Consider the following 15,767-nt stretch of genomic DNA (forward strand, 5'->3'; position numbering starts at 1 on the left):
AGTCCGCCGACAGCCGCCGCCACCCCAAGCCCAAGTCTGTCCGTGCCCACTCGTGGAAGTCCAGCAGACCGTGTGTACGGCACTCTCCTGACCCGAGCGGTTCTCCGGAGACACGGGTAACATTAAACCCTTCCTCGCCCAATGTGATTTTCATTTTGAGTTGCAGCCCTGCGCCTTCCCCACTGACAGCTACCGGATAGCATTCGTGATATCCCACCTGACAGGGAGAGCAGAGGCCTGGGCCACAGCCGAATGGAGCCGCTGTTCCAAAACCTGCCGCACCTGGACTCCTTTGTGTGTGCAATGACGCAGGTGTTCCAAAACGCTTCTCTGGAACGTGAGGCGGCGGCTTCCTTGATCTCGGTCCGGCAGGGGAAATGCCGCGTCGCGGATTACGCCATGGAGTTCCGCATCTGAGCAGCGGAGGTCCGGTGGAACAAGGGAGCGCTCCTCGACGCATTCTTTTAGGGTCTCTCGCCCAGAATTCAAAATCACCTCATCACAGTGGAACTGCCCACAGACCTGGACTCACTCATTGCCCATGCCCTGACGGGTCGATGCGCCACAGAGGGACGTCCAAAGGAGCTTCGCATCACAGACTGCACGTCAACCAGTTCAGGCTGTTGAAACGGAGCCCATGCAAGTTGAGGGGGTTCACGGCTCCCCAGAGGAACGATAACGACGCCAGGGAGAGAGTCGCTGTTACTACTGTGGACAGCTGGGCCACCTTGTGGCTCGCTGCTCAGTCAAATCCGTACAACCCACACTCAGGGTCTCCACGATGGTGAGTCTGAATTACACCGCTGGCAGCCCGACGGGCTCCCTGCTTCAGGTGACTTTAAGCGCAGGAGAACGTTCATACATGGCTACGGCATTCATTGACGCCAATCTCCTGAACCCGGGAGTAACTGACTTATTGGGTTCAGAGACTTTTAGAAGCCAATGGCAAGTTTTTGTCCGAAATTACTCAGACTTTAAACATGACGTTCCCAGACGCACACACTGAACGCTTGAGTTTTCACGTGTTCGATTCACGAAGCAGTGACATCATCTGGGGGAGTCTCTGGCTCAGGCAACATAACCCTCTCATTGACTGGCTATCCGGACATAGCAAGTCATGGGGTTCGAAATGCGGAGGCGCTTGCTTTGCATCCCCTGATAAGGAGGGCTCCCAGTTCGCTTAGGAACCTCCATGTGACTCTCCACAGGAGCCAGATTTAACCTTGGTCCCTGACTGCTACTCTGATCTGAAGCTGGTGTTTTCTGAAGCCAAGGCTAAGTCCCTTCCGCCTCACCGGCCGTATGACTGTGCTTTTGATTTACTGCCCGACACTTCACCCTCGCGGGGGAGACTCTTCTCTCTTCAGGCCCTGAACACCAAGCCATGAGGGACTATGTAGAGGAGTCACTGGCGGCGGGTCTCATCAGACCCTCGTCATCACCTGAACCCGCCTGAGCGGGCTTCTTCTTCGTAAAGAAAAAAGATAAATCCCTGCATCCCTGCATTGACTACCAGGGGCTGAATGACATCACCATGAAAAACAGGTACCCTCTTCTCCTAATCGCCACGGCCTTCGAGCTGCTGAAGAGAGCCAGGATATTTACTAAGCTAGACCTGAGGACCGCGTACCACCTGGTGCGCATTAGGAAGGGAGACGAATGCAATACTGCCTTTAACACACCCACGGGGCATTATGAGTACCTGGCAATACCTTTTGGACTGACGAATGCACCAGCGGTGTTCCAGAACTTCGTCAATGACGTCCTGCGCGAGATGCTCAATAGGCATGTTTTCGTGTATCTTGACGACATACTGATTTTTTTTCCCCTGGACAAAGATTCTCATATCAGGCACAGCAGCTATTGTGGCACGATCTGTACGTGAAGGGAGAGAAGTGCGAATTCCACCAACCCTCTGTGTCCTTCCTTGGTTTTATCCTGGCGGAGGGGGAAATCTGCATGGATCCGTGGCAAGGTCAAGGCTGTCCCTCAGTGGCCCACTCCCACAAATCGCAAAGAGGTACAGAGATTCATTGGGTTTGCCAACTTTTATTGCAAGTTTATTCGGAATTTTAGCACCAGAGCAGCCCCCTTGCATGCACTCACATCTCCCCGCAGTGCCTTCGACTGGGATCCGGCCTGCCAGGCAGCTTTCAGCAAGCTCAAGGCCGGCTTCACGTCAGCCCCGGTCCTCATCCTGCCTGACCCTGACAGGCAGTTTATTGTCGAGGTGGACGCATCAGATTCCGGAATAGGGGCGGTCCTCTCTCAGAAGAGTTCCAGGGATGGGAGACTACACCCCTGCGCTTTCCTCTCCAAGAGGCTGACTCCAGCGAAACGGAACTATGATATTGGAAACTGGGAGTTGCTCACCGTCAAGACTGCCATGGTGGAGTGCAAACACTGGTTGGAGTGGACTCAGGTCCCTTTCCTAGTGCTGATAGATCGTAAAAACTTTGAATATCTAAAGACCGCCAACAGCCCAAACTCCTGGCAAGCTAGGTGGTCCCTCTTTTTCACTAGGTTCCACTTCACTATGTCCTACTGGCTGGGGTCCAAAAATGGGAAACCCGATGCGTTGTCGGGGGAGAGGAGCGAACCCGATCACGCCCTGATTCTTCCGGACACCTGCTTCGTGTCCACCTTCGCTTGGGAGATTGAGGTCCAAGTGAAAGAATCACTTAAAGACTCCTCCAGTCCTGCAGGTTGCCCTGCCAACAGACTGTATGTCGTGCCTCCTCTAGGGGGAAGGTGATTGACTGGGCCGACACAAACCACACCATGTGTCACATGCGGGCATGGCCAAGACGCGTTAGGTGGTTTAACAGTGCTTTTGGTGGCCGAACATCAAAAAGACGTACGGGAATATGTCAATGCGTGCCCAGGTTGCGCTTCATCCGCTGCCCGTTCCTCGATGTCCATGGGCCCACATCTCCGTAGATTTCGTGACTTCCACCTTTACAAGGTCATACCGCCGTGCTTTCAATAGTGGATCGGTTCTCAAAAATGGTTCACTTCATCCCGCTGCCGAAAATCCCGTCCGCCAAGCAAACTGCCGAGCTTCTATTGGACAAAGTGTTGCCTACCGATGTGGTGTCTGACAGGGGACCCCGGTTCGTTTCACGATTTTGGAGGGAGTTTTGCTCCCTGATTGGGGCCACGGCGAGTCTTTCCTCGGGTCAGAACCAGAGTTCAATGGCCAGACCAAATGGGTCAATCAGGACATGGAAACCGGTCCCCGTTGCCAGGTCTCCCGCGACGGCTGGGTGGCATACTCCCGCAACTCCCTTCCCTCGGCTTCGACAGGTATGTAGCTCTTCCAGATGGTCCATGGCTACCCTCCCTCTCTCTTCTCGTCTGTAGACACTGACTCACCGGTTCTGTGGGCATTGGCCATGGTAAAGCGCTGTAAGCAGACCTGGGAGCGAGCCAGACGAATGCTCCTACGTATGGGGCGTACCTATAAGACCGCAGCGGACCAAAAGAGGTTGAGGGCTCTGACCTATAAAGTTGGACAGCGCGTCTGGTTGTCGGCGAGAGGCATCCCGCTATGGATGGAATCTCATAAGATGGTCCCCAGGTTCGTCGGTCCTTTCCCTCTCACTAAGGTGATCAACCCAGTTGCAGTATCATTGAAACTCGATGATCCACTGAAGATCGATGTGGGTCCACCCTGCCGTTCATGTCAGTCTGCTCAAGCCAGCTCGGTCGTCTCCACTGGTCCCGCCACCCAAGACCCCTCCTCCCCCCCGGATGGTTGATAGGGTTCTGGTCTACACTGTGCACCGCCTCCTGTCGTCTCGCCGTCAGGGAAGGGGAGTCCAGTACCTGGTGGACTGGGAGGGCTACGGTCCCAAAGAACGATCATGGCTCCCATCCCGGTTCGTGGTTGATCCCTCACTAATCAGAGACTTTCACGCCTCTCACCCCGAGGTCCCTGGGCCATCCAGGGCTGGCCGTGAAAGGAAGGGGGTAGTGTCATGGCCCTGCCTTTCCCTATTCTAGCCATACCAGTCCCCAAGGTGGAACGCACCTGCTGCACTCGGCAGAGGCACACACCTGCACCTCGTCTCTAGTAACTACGTCCCAGTTATATAGAACCACACGTATAAGGCAAAGGCCAGACCGTTGCTTCATGCCTCGTTCCCGCACTCTCGTAATCCCGTTCCTAATCTCCCGTGTACCTACTCCTGCCTCCTATGCCTGACGTTCTTGTTACTGCTATTCCCGTTGACTTGCCTGCCTGATCCCCGACATTGGACCAAATAAACACTTTTCCCGAACTGCCTCTGCGTTTCCCGAGTCCTGCATTTGGGTCCAACCCCGTGTTCTGGTCATGACACGTTATTTGAAATGAGGTTCCGCCTCTTTATTAGTGTGTGGTAGGCGTAGTTGACTGAGTGTAATTATCAGTTATGTTATGCGTTTTTGTCAGCTTTACAGGTGCCCAAAGGTACAATATGAAAAAAAAAATCCTTATGGTCGTTAACGTTGTAGCCCAACATGCTATCATATTATTTAGCCATTTTGAAGTCATGTCGAAAAAGTCACCCATAAATGAGTCAGGTGTCTTTTAAATCTTTGCCAGCCTTTGGGTATTTTCAGATACTAAAAATCTGTGTTTCTTTCTGCTATTTTGTCCATGTCATTCAACTCCTCAGTCTATGCCAGTGTCCCAGTGTAAAACTGCCTGTACAGTAGATTTTCATTGATAAACAGAGAATGAATAGACAAATAATAATGTTATTAAAGCACAGTAACTTGTTTCGTGTACACACTTGCACGCAGCATGGGATCGATTCCCACTCAGTGATGGTATCGATATCTGTCCTGCGACTGGCTGGCGTCCAGTTCGGGGTGTAGTCTGCCTTTCCCCAAAGTTAGCTGGGATAAGCTCCAGCTCTTTCTCTGAATAAATGCAGAGGGGTTGCGTCAGGAAGGGCATCTGGTGTCAAAAATGAAAGACTGTTACCGCCGCAGCACCGTGACAATGTTACAAAAATGGTTTTACACATCAATGCTGATAAATTTCCTAATTTGCTTGCGGTTCCTATCAATTTGATGCATGTGAAATTTCCTGGTGACACGTCGTTAGAAAAGAATGTTTTTTGTTTTTTTTTTTCAAAAGAAGTTAATGGATACACCCCCCCCTTTTTTTTTGCATTCGTTTTCAGGTAATAGCACTGGTATTATCTGTGGACGCGTGCAAACAACGCAATCTTTTGAACAATTTTTTGCTTCTTGTTTTACTATAAGGACCCAATTAATATTTTGTCCGGAAATGCCTGTTCCGATTTGAACCTATTTTTCTACATCTAATTTAGTGTTAAAATAAGCAGAATGGTGGCTTATTTAACCTTTAACCTCAAAACTGTTTCAAAGCAAGTTATTTTAGTTTGTGACCTGCACAAATATATTATAATATAAGGGAATTGAGCATTTCGGGAAGAAATGAGGCCCAGTTTCATTTGCAGGTACACATATTGTAACACTTGCAACTCTCATGGCCTGGTTATTGTCACAAGAATGTGGTTTTACATTTACGGATCTACCGTGTCATTTTAATGAACTTGAATTTAGTTTTTTGTATGTCGTTATCCAATTTGCTTTTCTGGGACCTTGGGTGGTTCCCATAGGTACCACTCAAACAGAAAAATGTAAATAACGTGTAGCGTTTTATCCAACACCCTAAACAATGTTTAGTCGACATTATGACTGCAGTCTCACTCCCCTAAATACCTCGGTCGGGTTGTTTTCCTCACCGGGTTGAGATGGAAGGGTTCGAAATACCCCTACCCCATGTGTGACTACAGCGACCTTGGCAGTGGGAATGACAACAGGTATCTTAGTTTCTTTCAGCTTGTCCCGTTAGGGGTTGCCACAGCTATCTTACAAGTGGCCGTTAAGAACTAATTAGATTTTAGTATATATAGCTTTAAAATCAATAACCTTCTTACAATCGACAATGAACTTAAGTATTCCTTTTTGCTATTTTTAAACCTCTTTGGGGTTGTTAATAACTCCTGAAAGGGACCTTCACACTTGTGTGAGGTTTTTTTTTTCTTCATCATTCATCTATGTCTAACCGACATCCATCCATCCATTATCTACCGCTTCTCTGGGTCGGGTCGCGGGGGAGTAAATTCAGCAGGGATACCCAGATTTCCCTTTCCACAGCCACTTCTTCCAGCTCTTCCGGAGGGATCCTGAGGCGTTCCCAAGCCAACTGAGAGACATAGTCTCTCCAGCGTGTCCTGGGTCATCCTCGGGGTCTCTTTCCGGTGGGACATGCCCGGAACACCTCACCAGAGAGGCGTCCAGGAGACATCCAAATCAGATACCCCAGCCACCTCATCTGGCTCCTCTCAATGCAGAGGAGTAGCGGCTCGACGCTGACCCCTTCCCGGATGACCAAGCTTCTTACCCTATCTCTAAGGGAGAGCCCAGACACCCTGCGGAGGAAACTCATTTCGGGATCTTGTTCTTTCGGTCACGACCCACAGCTCATTCCCATAGTTGAGGGTAGGAACGTAGATCGACTGTTAAATTGAGAGCTTCGCCGTTCGACTTAGCTGCCTCTTGACCACAACAGACCGATACAAAGTCCGCATCACTGCAGACGCTGCCGATCCGTCTGTCAATCTCCCGCTCCATTCTTCCCTCACTCGTGAACAAGACCCCAAGTTACTTGAACTCCTCCACTTGGGGAAGGATCTCATCCCCGACCTGGAGAGGGCATGCCACCCTTTTTCGACAGAGGACCATAGTCTCTGATTTGGAGGTGCTGATTCTCATTCCAGCCATTCACACTCGGCTGTGAATCGCTCCAGTGAGAGCTGGAGATCACAGCTTGATGAACCCAACAGAACCACAACTTCTGCAGCAAGCAGAGATGCGATGCTGAGGCCACCAAACTGGACATCCTCTACACCTCCGCTGCGCCTAGAAATTCTGTCCATAAAAGTTATGAGGATAATCGGTGACAAAGGGCAGCTTTGTCGGGGTCAAACTCTCATCGGAAACTAGTCCGACTCATTGCCAGCAATGCGGACTAAACTCTGACCGAACAGCTCGTATCAGGGGATTCTGTACCCCACACTCCCGAAGAACCCCCCCCACAGGACTCCCCGAGGGACACGGTCGAATCCCTTCTCCAAGTCCACAAAACACATGTAAACTGGTTGGGCGAACTCCCATGCACCCTCGAGGATCCTGCCGAAGGTGGAGAGCTGGTCCACTGTTCCACGGCTAGGACGAAAACCACATTGCGCCTCCTGAATCCGAGACTCCACTTCCAGATGGACCCTCCTCTCCAGTACCCCTGAGTAGACCTTAACAGGGAGGCTGAGGAGTGTGATTCCTCTATAGTTGGAGCACACCCTCCGGTCACTCTTCTTGAAAAGGGGGACCACCACCCCAGTCTGCCAATCCAGAGGCACTGTCTCTGATGTCCACGCGATGTTGCAGAGGCGTATCAACCAACATCCAGAGACTTTAGGAACTCTGGGCGAATCTTATCCTCCCCTAGGGCCCTGGCTGCAAGGAGCTTTTTTAACCACCTCAGTGACCTCAACCCCAGAGATAGAAAAGCCCCCCTCAGAGCACCCAGACTCATCTTCCTCGTGGGAAGGCATGTTGGTGGAATTGAGGAAGTCTTCGAATTATTCTCCCCACCGACTCACAACATCCCGAGTGAAGGTCAGCAGTGCCCCGTCCCCAATATACACAGTGTTGATGGTGCACTGCTTCCCCCTCCTGAGACGTCGGACGGTGGACCAGAATTTCCTCAAAGTCGTTCTCCATGGCCTCACCAATCTCCTCGTACGTCCGGCTTTTTGCCTCAGCAACCACCAAAGCTGCATTCTGCTTGGTCAGCCGATACCTATCAGCTGCCTCGGGAGTCCCACAGGCCAGAAATGCCCAATAGGACTCCTTCTTCAGCTTGACAGCATCCCTTACTGTTGGTCTCCACCAACGTGTTCGTGGGTTGCCACCACGACAGGCACCGAGCACCTTACAGCCACAGCTTCGGCCACCCGCATCAGCAATGGAGGCGCAGAACATCGTCCACTCTAATTCAATGTCCCCTGCCTCCTGTGGGACGTGACCAAAGTTCTTTCGGATGTGGGAGTTGAAATTCCTTCTGACAGAGGAATCTTCGAGCCATTCCCAGCAGACCCTCACAATACGTTTGGGCCTGCCACATCGGACTGGCATCCTCGCCCACCATCGGAGCCAACTCACTACCAGGTGGTGATCATTTGACAGCTCCGTCCCTCTCTTCACCTGAGTGTCCAAGACATGCGGTCGCAAGTCCGATGATACGACCACAAAGTCGATCATCAAACTGTGACCTGGGGTGTCCTGGTGCCAAGTAGACATGTAATCATCCTTATGCCTGAACATTGTGTTTGTTATGGATAATCCGTGATGAGCACAGAAGTCCAATAACAGAACACCACTCGAGTTCTGATCTGAGGGGGGGGCATTCTTCCCAATCACGCCCTTCCAGGTCTCACAGTCATTGCCCACATGGACATTGAAGTCCCCCAGCAGAATGATGGAGTCCCCAGAGGGGGCACTCTCCACCACTCCCTCTAAGGACTCCAAAAAGGCTGGGTACTCTGCACTGCCACTTGGTGCATAAGCACAAACAACAGTCAGGATCCGTCCCCCTACCTGCAGGCGGAAGGAGGCTACCCTCATCCACTGGGGTAAACCCCAACGTACAGGCCCCGAGCCCGGGGGCAATTAGTATACCCACACCTGTTCAGCGTCTCTCCCCGTGGGTAACTCCAGAGAGGAACAGAGTTCAACCCCTCTCAAGAGGAGTGGCGCCAGAGCCCAAGTGGTGCGTAGAGGTGAGTCCGATTATATCTAGTCTGAACTTCTTGACCTCATGCACCAACTCGGGCTCCTTCCCTGCCAAAGAGATGACATTCCACGTCCCTCGACCTAGTTGGTCAGATCGCGAAGCTCCCCGGCTTTGGCCACCGTTCAACTCACATTGCACTCAACCCCTTCAGCCCCTCTCACAGGTTGTGAGCCCATGGGAAGGGGGACCCATATTACCCTTTTGGGCTGTGCCCGGGCGAGCCCCATGGGTGCAGGCCTGGCCACCAGGCGCTCGCCTTCGAGCCCCACCTCCATGCCTGGCTTCAGAGGGGGGCGCCCGTGACCCTCGTCTGGGCAAGGGAAACCAAGATCCAATTTTTGTAGTCATCATAGGGGTTTTGGAGCCGTACTTTGTCTGGTCCCTCACCGAGGACCTGTTTGTCATGGGTGACCCTACCAGGGGCGCGAAGCCCCAGACGACTTAGCTCCTAAGATCATTAAGACACACAAACCCCTCCACCAAGATTTCCCTGTGGTTGTCACTATTCCTCTATTTTTCCAATATTGTTTGTGTAGATTGTGATACCACTGTGAATACAGCAGCATCTAGTGCCGGATTGTTTTACACTCTCCCAATAAGGTGATTTTCTCTACAGTTCAGTTGTCCCAATCCAAATCTGGTTCTTTTTCTGTCCAATCAGAAATATTTCATGCTACCTATACAAATTGTCCCAAACTCTTCCACTCCTGTTCAGTTTGTTAGTACAATGATGTATGTGGTGGTGTCCATTCCGTATGGAATGCATTTAGTTTTGGTCTTGTTCCAGCCACCACGACTGATATACCATCTGAGTACAGATAATCAATCATGATTTTGGCTGGTGTGGGCTGTGATCTTATTCTAAATAGTTACGCGCAGTGAGTCGCTTCCAATTTCATTTTGTGGTTTTTCAATCATGTCTCGAGCTATTTGCAGCGAGATCTGTTCTTGTGGGAGGTTTGTTTGGAATATCTAAGGTGTAATAATAGAGTGCTGGGATTCTATTTTGTAAGACATTCAACTATCCTCCCAGTAATTCTTTTTTTTCTGTATTTCCTGTCAGAGAGGGAATTTAGCCCAATCCTAATTTCAGCAACCCATCTCTTCTCAACAAACGTATGGGGCAATTTGGGAGCATTGGTTGTGACATTGTTGATTGGAACATGGCTGCGCTAGTCATGCAGTGGTGGGTGTTTTGTTTTTAGGGGAGTCACGTGAAATATGGCCTTTTTGTCCACAACACCAGCAAATAATTTCTTTTTGATCATATTCGCATCCCCTCCCCATTACTCTTCCCCTGTGGCCACGATTATTAAATGTTTCGGATAAAGCTCCATAAATTTATCCTTCCTCTGTTCAGAAAGGTGTCAACTTTCTTTTTCTTATTTTGTAGCACACTTTCTACGTGTAGTGCTTGGTTAACATATTGTTACTGGCCCCCAGTTGGTTTGTCAACCCAATGTTTTTCAATCCATTCTTTTGTAGGATTATTTGAATTCACATGAATAGCATTTTTTAATTGCTCTTGATACACACTCCCTGTAGTGTGATCTTCAGGAATACCACTGTTTGCTTTAAAACATGCACTTCAAATGGTTCATCGTTTTAGGGTTAGGGTTAGGTTTTGTTTTATGCTTCCAATGGCTGTATCATTTGCTTTTTTACTAAATCTAGCAGAAGTGTGTTATACTAAGCCTTGAACTCGATGATTAACTTCCCTGCTGTTTCATTTGTATCTTTTGGATTCCAATCTCCCCTGATGCTTTGCCAATCTCCCTTCATTGTCACCCACATTTGTTGTACTTCCACAACATTTAAGTGGTAAGACTTTCTGAAGTCTTCCATTCCTTGAACAAATTGTGTTTCATCAACTTTGATTTGTGATACCTTTTATGGCCGTTTTCACATCATCTTGAGTCCATTTTTTTTTATCATTTTCGTGTGTTTCTCATTTTATTTTGCAGGTTAACTATATATGTTTTTGTGTGTTGAGCTGTCCAGCAAAGCCATATTATGTTATCTACCAATTTAGATGTTTTAATTTAGAAGGTCATTGGCTTTCTACAAACTTCCAGTCCTTACACATTAACTTTTGTTTCAGATCTTCTTTATCAACTATTTTGCTTTGTTTTTCCCCTGCTAGAGTCAGTGGTTCACCTAGGATGACTCTACTGACTTCCCCCTGAACGGGTTGACAATTATTTTCTGTTTGAGGTAATTCTCGAGCTTCTATCATAAGTGGGGGATAATTCTTGCATCTGCATCCCCAAACAGTTGCGACTTTTAATTTCCTGTTCAAACGAGGTAGCGAACCTCCACTCACACTTTTACACATGCACACATTTCACGGAGCTCAGGTACGTACAGGACACATGTTGCCCTTTTCTCTGTTTTATAGACTAATTTATCTACTCGATAGGAACTAGTATTCTAGAGGTTTGGTTCTGCTGCAGTCGCCCAGACACGCATTCTCTCATTCCTCATGAGTGTGTGAGTTTCCTACTCACCAGAGATGTCTTTACTTCCTTCGGCTTCTCGTCAACCCTTACTCTCCAGGCGTAAAGCCGAGGGCCAGTCCCGGAAAGGGTCTCAAGTGCCGTGGTCACTGGCTTTACGTGGACATCGACTCAGCCCCTGGAAACCTCAGGTATCTTGAGATCCGGCTCAAAGGATCAAGTAAAGGTCAGGTTTACCAGTTAGACATTCATTAAACAGAACGAAAAAGGAAGCAAAGACACCAGTTCAAGTTTGACAGCTCGCGAAGAGAGAAGAGAGGAACTGTCTCGTACACTTCATCACTGTACTCTCTGATTATCCTCTCCTCAGCACCTTTTTTATTTGGTTCCCCTTATTTACATGCACGTTACAAAAAGGAGACAGGGGAGCAAACCATAGTTGGAAACAAAGTGTTCTTGTTTGTTCATGTGTGTGGAAGATTTCTGAATACATCTGTGGTCACCATTTCTTTAACAGAAAACAGGTGGTCCTAGTTCTAACAGTTCTGATGATTAGATCTTCTTGTGCTATCTCCCATTAAGCGCCTGCCACTGTATCGAAAGCAGAGCAAAGCATTTCTTTATCGGAAGCAGATGTATGAAAATTATATTCAGTTATTCCTACACAGAGTCATGTACCTACACCATAAAAATATTGAATATCTTGTGCATTGATCTGGGATTTCCTTACTGTTTACCTTCTATCAGCATAAATGTCAGCTGACTATAGTTCACGTATTTCCTGATATGATTAAAACCTATTGACATATTTTTCACATCCACATTGAGATTGAGATAAAATATAACCCAAGTGGATTTATAGTTCAATTAAAAAGTATTGCCCCCTGTGTTAAATGACATTTTTGCATGGTTTCCCCACTTTAAGATCATCAAAAAAAGTATGCAAATAGCACATACAGTGAAGAAAATAAGTATTTGAACACCCTGCTATATTGCAAGTTCTCCCACTTGGAAATAATGGAGGGGTCTGAAATTTTCATCCTTGGTGCATGTCCACTGTGAGACAGATTATCTAAAAAGAAAAATCCAGAACTCACAATGTATGATTTTTTTTTTTTTTTTTATGTTTTATTTGTGTGATACAGCTGCAAATAAGTATTTGAACACCTGAGAAAACCAATGTTAATATTTGGCACAGTAGCCTTTGGAAATACAGAGGTCAAACGTTTCGTGTAAGTGGTAGAACTTGCAGGGCGTTCAAATACTTGTTTTTTTTCACTGTATTTTCTTAATAAATGAAATCTTAAAAATGACATTTAAAGATCACTTGGATTATATTTGTGTATTTGAATTTACTGTACTTGATGGTCTTAAGGATTTCAGTGGGGAAACTGCCATAAAAAAAAAGAATATTTTTCATGGCACTGTATTAGTCCAATAGACTGCTTGTCCTAAAGTATCTGCAGTTGAGTAAATAAACATTCCACACCTATGATTAATGGATATACAGTTTGTTTAATATAGCACAAGTACTGCTCCACATTTCTTGTAGCACTGTGCCAAAAAGGTTGATGATCTTGAGTGTGTATTGTTTTTCTCTATTTACATTTAGACTACTTGAGTTAGAGCGGAGTCTAGCAGATGAACGCTGCAGACGGGAGACTGCTGAAGAGGCTTTGCATCTTGCTGAGGCCAGCACAAAGAGGTAGATCACAAAAACATCCTGTGTCAACAGTCACATGTGCACAGTGAAAATGTGCCCAAATGTTTATGTTGTGTTGTGTTCAAGTCTGTCTGGAGATATTCGAAGAGACTTTAGCAGTATCGAGATGGCAGCAGATGATGATTGGGAAGCTGTGGGCCTCAACCCTAACCAGCCTTTGATAATGCGGAAGGTAAAACTACACTGTTGCTTCCTTGACCACCGTTCACCTTCCTCATGGGACTGATGGAGAAAATCAGTGATTAATTTAGTACCCCACAAATGTTCATCAAATACACAAAATTACCTTCTATTTAGAAACTTTTTAGAATCTCAACAACAGACGAATAAAGGCCCATTCTATTTACAAAAAATGGTAAATAGAAAGCAAATGAGCTTCTTTTTTTTTAATACTGTAATTCTGTGTTACAGATTACTTTGAAAAAAATCATAAGTCATTATGCTTTAAGTTAATGCATTAACCTTGCTAAAGAGTAAGTTACATAGATTGTTTTGAGTTACTCGTAGACTGCTTCTGAGGCAGTAAAGGCTTCTGAGTGTGATTTGTGATTGGATGAGTGAGTTAAGAGGGTAGGGCAACCAGAGGGAGGAAGAGAAGTATGACAGTGTGTGCGGGATAAGGGCTTTGGTAAAACATAAGATTGGATGGGTTTTTTTTGTTTTGTTTTTTTATGTAGCTATGGCCATTGGTCACCATTCATTTACACATTTTAGCTTATTGAGCCACCTTCACTTGTCCTCATTTCGTCGTCTGAGCAGGCACTACTGTATATTTCTGTCGGTTCACATTTACAGGAGTATGATTGGTTAATATTCTGAAACCATTATGAGGATTTCGATGAGCATTTATTGTGTGTGTCAATACACACTGAGGATAGACTTGCATATTTAGCAATGGTCTCATGAGTTAACCCTAACCCTATTTTCACATTCTTGAGGCATAGCAGCTAGTTTCCTGCACCAAGCAACTGCCTATTGATTTCAGCGTGTCATCCATGTTATTAATCCAGATGCACTATTAGCAGTTAAACACCTTCAGGGCGTACAGGTAGAGTCGAAATGTCAGCTAATCTTTATTGACATATTTACACTGTACTTTAATGAACATTTGTGGGTATATCTGCCCGATTATAGCTGTTAGTTTCCATATGTTCAGTCCCACTCATCTATATTACAAAAACGTCTTGAATTTTCAGTTTTCCACTGCTTTCTTTGTCGCAATCTTGTTTTTGTTTTTAATAACTTACTATAAATCTATAAAATTACTGTAATATCAGATTTCTGTCTGAATTTGGTACCCCCTGTGCTCCCAGGTGAAAGGTGAAATGGCGGCATGCAAACGCTGGTTCAGAGGAAGAAGTCTGTACTTTTCCCGGCTGCTGACAGGCCGTACACGCTCTCGCTACTTCTTTCTGGCCTACTTGGTCACCATTCATGTGCTTGTCCTAATGTGCCTTAGTGGTACCCTCTAAAGAGGAAATTGAAAAGTTGGATGTTGGTTCAAAGGTTCAGGTTGAGTTAACATGTATTTGTATATTACACACACACGCACAAACACACACATATGTATGCGACACGATTCTTACATGCTTTATAAAACGTGTACAGTTAAGAAACTGAAATCTTTGTCCTTTGAGAGTAGATTGTCTTTTGGGTTGCGTGTTTTGGTAATAATACAGGAGTTGCAGGAATTGGAAATCACTGTAAATATTGTACGCCACACAAAGCCTTAAAAGAGAGACAGTCACTACAGCCACACAAAATGGGGAAAAAGCATGGGTAGTCTTGGATATAACCTTTTACAAAATTCCATTAGCTACAAGAAGAAGAAAGTAATCTCTGTCATGTTAATCACAACAATCTAAATCTCTTAACTTCCAACCATCCATTTTCTGTACTTTTGCTTAGTCTAAAATCTCAACTCAATTTCCCTGGCCGCAACATTATATTCACTCTTCTTGTGGCTGTTTGATGAATATCACTATGAAAAATGTTGGTCCATTATAATTTTTCCTGCTCGTCTATTAGATTGGACATAATACTTATGTTGAGGAAAACTATGCACTGTAAAAGCACCAAGGTCTATTATCTCAATGACAGAAGTACTGCAGTGAATCCTAAATAAGTGAGTTCAAAAGAATACTCTCATGTTCCTAAAGATAAGTGGAGTATGGCTTTTGAGCCTTATTTCAAGTCTCTCTGCTGTAATATTGAAGAGCGATGCAAAAACAATGTTTTGAGGTTTGTTCCCCCTGTTTGTGGACGGCTCTGATACTGTAGAGTATTCTGTCCAAACACTACTGACTTGTTTTGTATGTATGTATGTATGCATTTTCTGTCATCTCATCGTGGTCTTACATGACAGTTTTCTCAAGTGTGAAGGTTTAAATGAAACGATATTATTTTACGCTTGTATTTTTCTTTGAGCAAGAATAATTACAGCGCTGATTATCTTTTTGTGTGTAAAATTCCACCTACGAACCTATACTGTTAATGACACACTGGCATCACAATATGTAATGGGGAAATAAGAATGTATTTATGAAAGATTAGACTACTGGAAAAATGTGCACATACTTCCTCTGTTCTCAAGAGTTTGAGAAGCTGACGGGCTTGATATCAAGCTCAATTTAGTGCAATACTGTCTTTTTCAATTAACTGTTTTCAGATCAACATATCAAAAGGTATGAATAAAGCCAGTTGATTTTCTTTA

The 15,767-nt window shown here is 46.1% G+C and overlaps 1 protein-coding gene across 8 annotated transcripts in view; it reads left to right on the plus strand.

Moving 5' to 3' along the window:
• The window catches only part of si:ch211-220f16.2 (golgin subfamily B member 1), a 136,252-nt gene extending 120,485 nt beyond the window's left edge, over window positions 1-15,767 (plus strand). For 7 of the 8 annotated variants that reach the window (XM_061815638.1, XM_061815637.1, XM_061815639.1 and 4 more), the window contains 3 exons: window positions 12,944-13,036; window positions 13,121-13,226; window positions 14,368-15,767. In XM_061815638.1, the coding sequence (XP_061671622.1) occupies window positions 12,944-13,036; window positions 13,121-13,226; window positions 14,368-14,526 (358 nt within the window). In that variant the 3' untranslated portion in view covers window positions 14,527-15,767. Of the gene's footprint in view, window positions 1-12,943; window positions 13,037-13,120; window positions 13,227-14,367 lie in introns of those variants that run through there. The other variant, XR_009794358.1, reaches the window with a different exon arrangement.

The sequence above is a fragment of the Syngnathoides biaculeatus genome, chromosome 3 (assembly GCF_019802595.1).
Source record: "Syngnathoides biaculeatus isolate LvHL_M chromosome 3, ASM1980259v1, whole genome shotgun sequence".
Classification (NCBI taxonomy): domain Eukaryota; kingdom Metazoa; phylum Chordata; class Actinopteri; order Syngnathiformes; family Syngnathidae; genus Syngnathoides; species Syngnathoides biaculeatus.